This window comes from Oryza brachyantha, chromosome 4 (assembly GCF_000231095.2).
Source record: "Oryza brachyantha chromosome 4, ObraRS2, whole genome shotgun sequence".
NCBI lineage: Eukaryota > Viridiplantae > Streptophyta > Magnoliopsida > Poales > Poaceae > Oryza > Oryza brachyantha.
The window spans coordinates 19,626,832-19,639,351 of record NC_023166.2 but is presented as its reverse complement, the minus strand read 5'-3'; the positions used below and the strand labels follow the sequence as shown (position 1 = coordinate 19,639,351).

The 12,520-nt window shown below is 39.8% G+C and overlaps 1 protein-coding gene and 1 pseudogene across 1 annotated transcript; both read left to right on the top strand.

Annotated features, from left to right (window-relative positions):
• The first annotated feature begins 3,030 nt into the window (after positions 1 to 3,030).
• Positions 3,031 to 6,351, top strand: LOC102709270 (glycerol kinase). Its single transcript, XM_006652853.3, has 4 exons — positions 3,031 to 3,453; positions 4,682 to 4,903; positions 4,979 to 5,972; positions 6,108 to 6,351. Exons 1-4 carry the CDS (start codon positions 3,296 to 3,298, stop codon positions 6,348 to 6,350), a joined length of 1,617 nt encoding a protein of 538 aa, XP_006652916.1. The 5' UTR covers positions 3,031 to 3,295; the 3' UTR covers position 6,351.
• Positions 6,352 to 10,654: 4,303 nt separating this feature from the next.
• LOC121054251 lies at positions 10,655 to 12,238 on the top strand (annotated as a pseudogene).
• The last annotated feature ends 282 nt before the right edge of the window (positions 12,239 to 12,520 follow it).

Here is a 12,520-nt window from a genome sequence, read left to right as displayed (position 1 = left end):
TTATTTTAAAAACAAATTGTTCCAAAACTTATTACCAAAATGTGCAGTATTTGTCCATGCCGTTCTGCCTTGCATTTCAACGTAACACAATCACGTCATAATTCGCTAGTGGGGCAAACATCTTTATAAATGTTAAAAATAAGTTTAAAGACGGTTTATTTTAAAAATAAATAGAGGACATGGATGGCCGACGTCGATGGACAATCGATCTTACCTATTGTGTTTTGCCAACGACTTGGCCCACTTACACCCTTACTTGCATGGGATCCCTGCGACGACCCATCCACCGGTGGCAGACCGGATTCGTGTCCGCCGTGTCATGAGTGGCCCACCAAGTCCCCCAAATCTTCAGCCCGCTTTTTGTTCCTCCAAGCCGTTTTTGGGCTTCTGGTACGATTATTATGGGCCGAACCGAAAAAGATATGGGCCTGTGACGCCCACTCGGCCCATGTAAGGTTAATCGACTAGGGAGTGAAGTGCTATGCTGTTCCAGCAAAGGACGCAAGAGAAACGGCAGTGGGTAGAGATGGCAACGGGGATTCGCGACCCGAGATCCGATGGTATTTACTCTATTAGGGTATGGGTATGAGCTAAATATATTACCCGTGGGTAAGTAATTGGGTAAATACTTTCACTCGATGGATACGCGGGTATGAAAACGTTCTTATGATCCTCATACCCATTTACCCATGGGTAATAAATACCCGCAAATTTAAATGCATGTCATGCCCTAATATCATATTAACCTAGCCTAATTAACCAAAACTATATGTATTTAAACCATCCATAAATTTCCACCACACTATATGAATGTGTGATGCCCTAAGTATCTAGCGCCTATGCATATATTATATGGAAAGTGTGATATTTAGATTGTTTTGAACTTTTGCGGGTATATGGGTAACCCGATGGGTAAGGTTTACCCAAGCGGGTATGGGTATGGGAAATTTTTCTTACCCGTGACGGATATGGGTATTTTAATGGTACGAAATTTTACTAGTGGGTATGGATATGGGATAGCAGTATCCGATGGGTATTTACCTATTGCCATTCCTAGCAGTGGGCTGAAGATTTTGGTCCTTTTGGATAAAAAAGTCATAATCAATTTACTCAGGTAAAACAAGATAATAAATCATTGATATATAATTAGTTACTTTTTTAAATTTTGTATTTAAAAGCTGCTTTAAAGTCACTCATATATCAATTAAGGGAGTTTTTTTTTCTCCCTTGGGCCTTTCTCCGACGGCGAAAGAGGCGCCTAATAGCGTTTTAAAATAGGTTGAGGTTTGATGAGCATTGGTTTAGCCGTTTGGTATATGTTTTCTGTTGCGCTGACAACAGATCGATTTATTTGCATCGATGATATCGCATATGCTCTAGTTAGTTCTCCTTTAAAATTGGTCCGGTGAAGTGGTTGAAGATTATGACGATTTTTGTCCATCCTCCTACCGTCCTACGTTGCTCGCTCATTTTCTATTTCTAGTATGAGCAATTGTTTTTGTTGATGCTGTTTCTTGACAAAACAAGCTACTGCAGTCTGCAGTATGTATGGTTCAATTAGACCATTAGTTAGCACTAGTTCATCACCTCAACTGGAGCCAACTCCGCACCTCGAAATATTCGACGAAAATTAGGCTCAATCTACCAGGTTATGCCTGGCTGATCCAAATTCTTGTCATGGCATAGCCATGCGCTCTTCGGAATGTGCAAAATCACACGAAAAATCTGAAACTGGAACGAGAGAGCTCCCAAGTTGCCGCATGCTGACCCTTACAATGACCGATCCACTAATTATGCAACTCCCGCTCTCATCTCATGTTTCTGAAGACACTCGGGGTGATTGTGCTCGCAAAAAACAAACAACATATTTATAAATAAAAATAATTTATGAATAAAATTTTTATATATGTATTATTAGTTATCTAAAAGTTTTCTCGAACGTGCACGTCAATATATTACTTGGCTATCTAAGGTTAAAAAAAATTCGATGAAAAAAACCCTCCAAATCAATTTTAAATTTAAAGTTAAAAAGATCAAAATTTAGTTTATAATTATAAACAGAAGTCGAAAGATATTAACTACTGACTAATTAGATCCTAACATGTGAACAGGAGAAAAATATAGAGATCGCATAGGGATAAGTAGTCTAGGAGGAATCGTACGACGGATAATACGATCGACATGTTGCGTGCCGGCGATCTTGGGCTGGAGCAGCACGCTACTATTGCTCGTGATCAAGTTTACTCCCCTGTCGCGATCCATGGAGTAATGCCTCCGCGTCGTTGCTGACCGTGCAGCACAGTGCTGCAGAACTGCAGTGCTTGTGCCAAGCTTTATACATCTGCGTATCAATTTGTCAATGAACATGCGTCTCGACTTGTGATGGCGTCCTCGGTTCATCCTTATTAATCAGATAAGGTTGTCCTTGTCCACGAACTAATCCTCATTTACATCCAGAGAATGAACTAATCTATCATTATCTCTAGCAGTCAGGGCTTTTATACTATCCGTGATGCAGATCCACCACTGCCAACAGCAGCCCAAGTGGGTGCTTCTGGGGCTTTTTCATAGAAAAAAAACAAACAATTTATGTGTAAATAAAAAGTATTTTATAAATAATATATATATATATATATATATATATATATTCTTAGTGGTATAAGAACAACAAAACAAATTAACTAAGATGAAAAAAACCAAAATCTACTATAAACTTAAACTTAAGACTAAAATTTAAATTTTGGCTTATAAGTATAAACAAAACGAAAGGCTAAGTTATAATCAATAAAATCCTAAATCCTAGTAAATTTTGTTAAAATATTAAAATTCACTCTGAATTTATCCTTGACCGAAAAACCGAACGGTCTGTATTATATCGATCTGGTACGAAAAATCCGGATTTGTTTTACAAACCACGTAAAATTTCCGAGATTTGGTGGGACGCGGCACGCGAAAAACTCGTTATCAACGGGAGAGTGAGGATAGAAGAGTAGTGAAGCGTGCAGTGTTACAAGGCGATGGGCATCATTGACTTCCACGCCGGCTTCGTTGGCATCGTCGCCTCCCCCACCAATCGGATCGCCTCCTCGCCTATAAAATTTCTCAACTCCTAACTGCCCACTCCGATTTGACGCCATCTCCACTGATCCACCTCCACCTCCTCCTCCCGGATTTCCTCCCCCTCCCTCCCTCCCTCCTTCTCGGCGGCCAATCCTGCTGCGTTGGACCGCCGTTGGTTGTCGCTGCGCTGTGCCCGCGGCCCGCCCCTGGAGCGCAGTGCCTTGCGGTGAGGAGGATGGCTGGGAAGGGCGCGGCGGTGGCGGCGGAGGAGGAGGTGTATGTAGCCTCGATCGACCAGGGCACGACGAGCACGAGGTTTATTATCTATGACCGCCACGCCAAGCCCGTTGCGTCGCATCAGCTCGAGTTCAAGCAGCACTACCCGGAGGCGGGGTAAGTTTTGGGTTAATTAGTGATGCTTTACTAAAGATGTGGTCTTTTGGGTGGAGATCTTCTTAGCATTTTTGGTTTTAGGCTATGATGTGATGGATCCTGGGGCTTGATATTCCGTTAGATTGGTTGAACTGGATGGAGTTACGGAGCTCCTAGTTTAAAGATGCTACCTTGGTTCAATTTAATTTTGTTTCGTTCTGGACATTCAATGTTACTCTGTTATTTAAAAAACTGGTATCATACTACTGCTAAAGCATGTTGGTAGAAACCTGGTAACTAGTTTCCTTGTACTGTATATTTTGATTACTCAACAATCAAACTAGAATGGTAGATAATACTCCTAACCAGAATGGCGCACCATTGTTTGTGCAACATTCTCCTTTCAACGTCTGAACTCTACAGTGTCCAACAAATTTGGAATATGCTAGCTAGTCTATTTTCCTATTTAAATATTTTCTAGAAGATTAGCGGGATAATTAATAAGAATAAGATATATCTTATTGACTGAGTTAATGGAGTCACAAAAGTCCTAGCCTTTATATTCTTCTCACAGCTCTATGGCAAAGCTCCTGCCACTCCTTTTTTAAAATGAAAGTTATTGGAGTTTAGAAAGGTCAGACGGTGCAAATGAATTGAAAGGCCATGGATGATATTATTTTTATACCACCATCGGTTTTATAAAAGTATTTGCATACTATCAGAAGAGTCTTCGAAAAGGGAAGAAGTAATACAGACACTAATATAATCCACTTGAGGACAATAACCCCTTTTTGCCAGAGTAATTTGGTTATCTGGCAATTGGTCTATGGCCAGCAGAACTTTTTCTTCTTTAAATTTATCACATTATTATTGTTTACCTTCATGCAACTTTAAGGTAGTCAATTTCCTACTCTCACCATGAATATACGTTTCTTAGTTCTTAATATGAATGTCACTAGGCTTGGATTTCTGTTCTATACTTCTATTTATGTATTGATACGTGAAAGTAGGAAATTACCAAAGGGACAAGTGCCATACAATGATGTTCTATGCTATCTGATTCTGTTCATTGGTCAGTGAGGCACTGACTCAGTGTAGTATGTAACCATTACCACCAAATCTCTTGTAATGTGCTTACAGTTCATCTTGAATTTTTGCTGCTAATGCTGGTTTTCTTTCTATTTAAGAGAACTTATGATTTTGGTGTTTATGCTTACTTATGACTTGTTATGTGGGTGTGAACTAATAGATGGGTTGAGCATGATCCTATGGAGATTATGGAGAGTGTGAAGACATGCATGGCAAATGCGCTTGATAAAGCCACAACTGATGGTCATAATGTGGATGCTGGACTGAAGGCCATTGGTATTACAAATCAGAGGGAGACCACTGTTATGTGGAGCAAATCAACAGGCCTTCCTCTCTACAATGCCATCGTATGGATGGATGCTCGCACAAGCCCCATTTGCAGGTCATCCTTTTCTCCATCTTGTTTGACCATCTGGTGCTACATAATGCAGTTTTCTCATCATGTTTAGCCTTTCAGGAGATTGGAAAGTGAGCTTTCTGGTGGTAGAACTCACTTTGTTGAGACATGTGGATTGCCAATTAGTACCTATTTCAGTGCTTTGAAGGTGTTATGGCTGATCGAAAATGTGGATGCCGTCAAGAATGCAGTTCAAGCTGGTGATGCCTTATTTGGCACAATCGACACCTGGTTAATCTGGAACCTTACAGGAGGCGTTGGCGGTACAGATCGTGATGGAAAACAAGTATTTGGGCAGCATGTCACAGACTGCTCAAATGCATCTCGCACAATGCTTATGAACCTGAAGGCACTTGACTGGGACAAGCCAACACTCGAGACATTAGGAATTCCTGCTGAGATATTGCCGAAAATTATCAGTAACTCAGAGAGGATTGGTGTGGTTGCCAATGGGTTTCCATTGGCAGGTGTCCCTATTGCTGGGTGCCTAGGAGATCAGCATGCTGCAATGCTCGGGCAGCTGTGTCAGAAAGGTGAAGCAAAAAGCACCTATGGAACTGGTGCCTTCATTCTTCTCAACACAGGGGAGGAGGTTACACTATCTTCCCATGGTCTTCTTAGCACTATTGCTTACAAGCTTGGCCCAAATGCGCCCACTAATTATGCTCTAGAAGGCTCCATTGCAATTGCTGGTGCAGCCGTTCAGTGGTTAAGGGACAGCCTTGGAATCATCAGCTCAGCAGCAGAAATTGAAAAGTTGGCTGAAACTGTGCAGGATTCAGGTGGAATATACTTTGTGCCAGCATTTAACGGATTGTTTGCGCCATGGTGGAGGGATGACGCAAGAGGTATTTGCATAGGAATCACAAGGTTTACAAATAAGGGGCACATTGCTCGAGCAGTGCTCGAAAGTATGTGCTTTCAGGTGAACGATGTCCTAAGTTCTATGCATAAGGATGCTGGTGAGGCAGGTGAAGTGAAGAGTGCAGAAGGGGAATTTTTGTTGCGTGTTGATGGTGGCGCTACTGTTAATAACCTTCTCATGCAGATTCAGGTAAAAAGAATTATTCTCCTTCCCAGAAAATCATAAAAGAAAATAAATACAAATCTAGCCTTCCGATGGTAGTATTTCTTATCTCATGGATACGTGTACAGAACTTGCTGACAACATATATGCACCCATCTGCAGGCTAATCTATTGGGCAGTCCTGTCGTCAGACCAGCTGACATTGAGACAACAGCACTTGGAGCTGCATATGCAGCTGGGTTAGCTGTTGGTATATGGACAAAGGAGCAAGTATTTGCAGGTTTGCACAGGGAGAACACGACGGTATTCCGCCCACAATTGGATGAAATTCATAGGAAGAAAAGAGCAGACTCCTGGTTCAAAGCGGTCTCTAGATCATTCGATTTAGCTGATCTTTCTCTGTAAAGTTCATTTTCATACTTCAGCCGGTGAGTGGTACATCTGTTTTCAACTATTGTCAACAAAATAAATTGATGTATTGGATATTTATTCACTGGAGTAATTATGGGCCTTTTTGTTCTTTCTCTGCACTGTAAAGCAAAACATAAATCGGCTTTACAATCATGATGTGAGCCAGTGTATTAAATCCATTCATAGCAAAAGATGAAAAAAAAATATTGGATCCCCAGTTTGTCCGGAACTGTATATAAATGGTTAAGGTAGAAATGTTAAGTTTTTCATCATTGAACTAGTGGAGTCGCTACACACTTTTTTGCACCAAGAGCTTTTTTACTATTCTTAAAGTATATTTATGTGTCATATTTTTCAGTGTAAAAATTTAGTAACTTGAGGTACAAGTATCATAGTTTTGCACTAATTTTTTTTTATCTCAAGATACTTTTAAAAAATGATAAAAGAAAACCTTTGTGAAAAATATGTCTGTTTTGTGCCAGAATAGTGCTTTCTAGTGGGCATATTTTTAATTGCCTTGGAGCAGTTCTTATACTACCCAAATAGCTTAACTATATGTTATATGCTACTGTGTATGCACAAACGTGGCTCCTTAGTTCTTACTGATGGCATAGAGAACTTAAACATCCGACTCTCGCTTTCAATATAACGGACCACAGGAAGGCATGGTCAAGTGATGATTCGTATTCAGATTCAGTTGTTGAGCTCATTACTTATATCGCAGAGTGGAGAGCAGAACACTAAACACAGTGCTGACTAATCTTCAGCAAAGCATCGCTCGGCTGCAGGGCGGAAGTTTGGGAGGGCGGCCAAAAATGTGGCCGGCGAAGTATCCCTTCGATTCCTCTACTCCCGTGGCACCCAAGTCCGAACCGAGCGACTTGAACCCAAATGAATCATCGGCAGACGCACAAGGAAAAAAGTAAGAGCGGAAGCACTCACTGTTTCTGCCAGGTTTGCTTGGCGTACCACCATCCCTTCGCGTTCTCTGTTCGGTGTGCTGTCGCGCGAGATCCACCCAGCCGCTGGCCCGACGACGTCGTGAGTGACGACTAGCAGAAGAACCGCGAGGACGAGCGGCGCTTTCGCCTCCATCTGACGTTGGGATCGATCGAAACTTGTATGGTGGCGGCAGATAATGATTAGCGCGGATCGAGATTTTATGATGCGTTCGTAGCCTGAGCTCTACTGGCCAAACCCGAGTGATACCGATATCTTGTTAGGTCGTGCCCGTCTCCGAGTGTGGTATCTCTTAGATCACGCCACCTTTGCACGCACCACATGCTACTTGTCTCATTGTTTTGCGATTTCGCTAGTTGCTTTGCTGGATCTGTTCTACTTCTATTTATTGAAAAAAAACATCCACTACTCTCTTTATTACTCAATAGCATATTTCTCATGCATTGACAATGGGATTTTATTAAGAAAAATAATCATCATTACTATTTTATATATATATATATATATATATATCATCTTTTAATTATTACACATATATGTGCTACTAACACATGACTATATGAGTTCATTGGTCCTAGAATCCTACTTTCATATAAAAATAGAGAATTGGTGTTGGTGGTTGACACGTGGATCCCACACTCGTATTTCCTTTCAAAAGATTAGGAGTTGGTGGTGAGATACTGAGATGTGTGGCATATTCATCTAAGGATGACACGGGTTAGGCAGGCCAAGCAGAGCGAGTCCATACCCGACCCAATACCCATCATCACTAGTCAAATTCATGTCCGATAGGATTGTCCGCTAGAACTCCGTATATGTACTAGGCAAGAGTATATCTGATGGGTATCAATTGGTTTCACATAAATAATACCTTAAAGATAATCTAGTATATGCCATTGACTTTTTTTAATTCAATTGTTTGTCCTCGAAATGTCACATTCTATAATAAACCAATAAGTTTATCTATTGTTTTACAATATTGCCACTAGACCAATAACATTTTTCAAATGTACCCAAAATGTCTGTATATTCTTGCGAGGTTAATGATTGATTTATACCCTTATAAGTTTAAAAAGAATTGAAATTTCGTCTGTAGCATCTTTACATGATGTGGAAGTTTGTGTATGGGTTTTATGATTTTTGTAGTTTATTTATGTTTGTAGATTATAAATTATCAATATATGTAACATAATATATTTTCTTAAAATAGTATTGAAGTATATACACAAACTTTTATGTCATGCGAGGAAGATATGCAATACTAATAATAACAATCTGAAGCTTCTAAGAGTATAAATACATCATTGACCTTCCGCACGCGGGCACACACATATTTTAGAACAAATATCGGCCAATGACATATCGTAGAAAAATAGTCAAACTCGTCGATATATTATAAAGTGACAACGCTAATGGAAAACAGTGAAAAACTCAGTGACATGGAATATATTCTCTCAATAACTTGATAGATAGATAGATAATTTGACAAAAAACAACATAACCAATAACTATAAAATTTATCACCAATGATTTAAAAGAGTAACACAAATTATCACCAAGCTAGAGTAACTTAATCAATATTTAAGATTTTAATGGACCAATGAAAAAAGTCTAAGATAGACCAAAATCAATCTCTACGTGTATATTAGGTTGATCATGCATTACTCATTGTTAGAATATAAAGCATGACTAATAAAAATTAAGCCCATGCACATACACGTCAGGCTGTTAGACGTGCAGGTCATATTTTCACTTTTGCTTATATTTATAATATAAACTTTAAATTTTCAAACTTTATTTTAGAGTTGATTATGGGGCTTTTAGTTTATTTTTTAGTATGGCTTTTAGATCGCCGAGACTATGTATATAAAAGTTTTATTTAAAATTATTTTTCGTTTGTTTTCACCCTCATGGATACCCAGACCTGTAATCGTAATTATTATTCCTTAATTCACTAACCACAAACATGGCTCCTTTTCATAGGTATCAAGAAATTACTCGGCTGTTCTAAAAAAAAGAAATTACTCGGCTTGGTCTGCTGTTGACCAATCTAGACGGGCCAAGATTGAGCCCATCCAAACAAGGCTTCAATCGGGTCGAGACCTCACACTAACCGGATATCCACTCCAAAAAGTAGGAAAGGAAGAAATTTTCGATGTGGGGATTGTGATAGGATCCACGGATCCCTCGATTCCCTTCTTGACGGCGTTCCTCACAAATTCTCGCTAACTCCGCGGATCCCAGTAGGAGAGAAGATTATTGGATGTTTGGTGAGTTCCAAATCCTGGCAATGTCAATCATCGCCTTGTTCCTTTCTCGCCATGGATTAGTTTTGAGCTCGTCTCATCTTGTTGGCATCATGATTGTTCTTTCTGGTATTTGACTACTGATTGATTCCTCATCGGCGAATGAACATCTGTTTAAATTTCGCATCCATCATGCCTGTCGAATGTTTTACTATTTAATTAAAGCATTTTATTATCTAGGTTTTTTTAGTCACTATTTTATTGTCTAGGTTACTTTGGCCACTCTGGCACCATTGCTATTTGAAGGGCAGAAAAACGCGTGGTTGGTTTGGACAGTCTCAGTCACGTAAAATCATTTCCCATGCATAAGGTTCGTGTGATGAGTTAACACCTTGCATTAATTTTCAAAATCACAACCCTTTAGTAATGATAATGTTAAAAGCGTTTCTTTTTTTTTTGTTAGATAAGGATATTTTACCGGTCTCTATATCTGGTTAGATATATACAGTCATTTTTTTTTAAAATTCACGCTTAGCCCAAGTAGGAAACTTAGCCACTCAAATAAACTTAATCTGAAAGTCAGAGATTTGAACCAAGGATCTTAGGTACTACTCAAGTCAATACAACCACCTCCTATGTTAAAAGCGTTTCTAGTAAGCAGGCTAAGAATGCATAAAATTGTACTAATATTTCTGGTGAAGCTCTCTGCTCCAAGCATGGTTTGAACTTCTTGGTCACTTGCTAGGAAGAGGTTGATAGTTTCCATGGTCGATAATAGCTTGAAATCGACTCGTTCAGATAACGATTTAATAAACTGATACAAAAATGTTAGCAGATCCCAGTAGATAATGATGAATTCGGGAGTCAAAAGAAGGACCGATCACATAGATATCCACAACATGGTTTCTTCCATGAGAAAGGAAATAGATAATTACTGGTCAAATTATGACTCAATTTACAGTGTGTCTAACTTCTACTCGATTCATAAAGTCCCACAGCACATACTTGGAGTTGATAGGACTGCTTATGAGCCAACCATTCTGTCCATTGGTCCATATCACTATGGAAAGGATCCATTACAGGCTATGGAGAAGGAGAAATGGAATTGTTTAAACTTCATCCTCAGGTCAAATTGTAGTGGAAATTTGCAAGATTACTTGGCTGCAATTGCCAAATGTGAGCGGCGTGCAAGGAGCTGTTACTCTGAGGAAATAAAAATGGACAAGAAAAAGTTTCTGAAGATGCTCTTGCTCGATGGATGCTTTGTACTAGTCTTTCTAAATGGAACAGAAGGAAATGCAGAGGAAAACCCAGGGACATACGAGGGTTGCAGTAGTCGTCAAGAAATAATAAGTGAAACTGCCAGCAGTAGGTTTAGTGCAAATCTTGAAAGGAAGGAAGAATCGAACTTTGAAGAACAGGTCTAAAAGACTTTCAGAGAAATAGTTCCCACAGTTTGGAGCTTTGTCGGGTAGGAAATAGCAGAGAACCTAAAGAGAGAACGGTGACGCAGACTGATCAGGAGTCAAATGGTTCTGATGGAATGGGAGGATGGTACAGTTGTTGTCTCGCGCATGACTTGCTTTTGTTTGAGAACCAAATTCCTTTTTATATCGTGGAAGGAATATACGAGTTGTTTACAGGAACGGAGATGAGAACAAGGTTTCTTGCCGACAAAATTGCTGGATGCATGGAGAGTATCTTGCGTCACTATCCAATAGCAATTCAGGAATTTGATAGGCCAAAGCAGTTTCATCATTTGCTTCACTTGTGCCATATGTACTTTAGACCTAGTCAGAAATTTGAGGAACATCAAGGTGTAACAAGGCCAAGTTACTTTTACCGTCTTCTTCATTTTGGAAAAAGATATATCAGTCTTGGTCGAAAGCCAGAGAAAAATCAGCAGATATTTCTGCAATCTCAGCAGTTGAATTGCTCGGAATCTGAGCATCTATCAAGCCGATGGCGTCGATGGCGCCGTGCAGTGCAGTATCATGAGGCTGGAGTTACACTTAAGAAAAGGGAGTATGATCAAGAGAACAAGCATTCACTCCTGGACATCAGGTTCAGAAATGGGGTGATAGAAATTCCATGCTTACCGATAGATGAGAACTCCGAGGCTCTTTTCAAGAATTTCATTGCACTAGAGCAGACAGATCCTAGGTATGGCAACGATCTCACAGCCTATGTTTGGTTCATGTCTCAACTTGTAACCACACCTGATGATGCTGCATTACTCGTTGCGAAAGGGATCATAGTGCATATGATGGACAGCGATGAGGAGTTGTCGTCTCTTTTCACCAGGTTAATTAAAAAAGTAGTGATCAAAGCTGAAACCAGTTGCTACCTCAATTCGTTGTGCCAACACTGGAAAATCACTACCAGAGTCGGATAAACAGGTGGATGGCATGGCTATCGTTAAATCACTTCAGCAATCCATGGCTTGCGCTTGCTGTCTTAGCCACTGTCGTCATGCTCGTTTGCACTGTTGTCCAGACCATATTTACAGTGTTGGCCTACGTGAAGCCACCACAACAGCTGTGAGGATCCATGGAACGAACTCTGTCAACACAATCTGTCAATAGCTAGACGGACAGCTATCAGACTTTAGGCCAAGTTTTTTTTAAGGATGAAATGAACTAAACCAATTTGCCCACATCAAATGAGACAGGTCATTAGCGTATTATTTTGTTTTGCAGAAAATATAGAAAGTTGTTTTAAAATCACAAATAATCTTATTTTTAAGTTTGAAATAATTAATACATAACTAACCATGCGCTGATGACTTACATCGTTTTGCACGAGCAAATTAGTTGAGTGCATTTCAGCCAAAATGAACTCACTCTAGCTGTCAATCTGTTGGAGTTGAGCGTAACAATTAACAAGAAGGTGCCAAGATTTTATTTGTATCGTGGTTCTTGGAGCCTTAGCTTGGCCAGTTCCTACAATACGGTGACA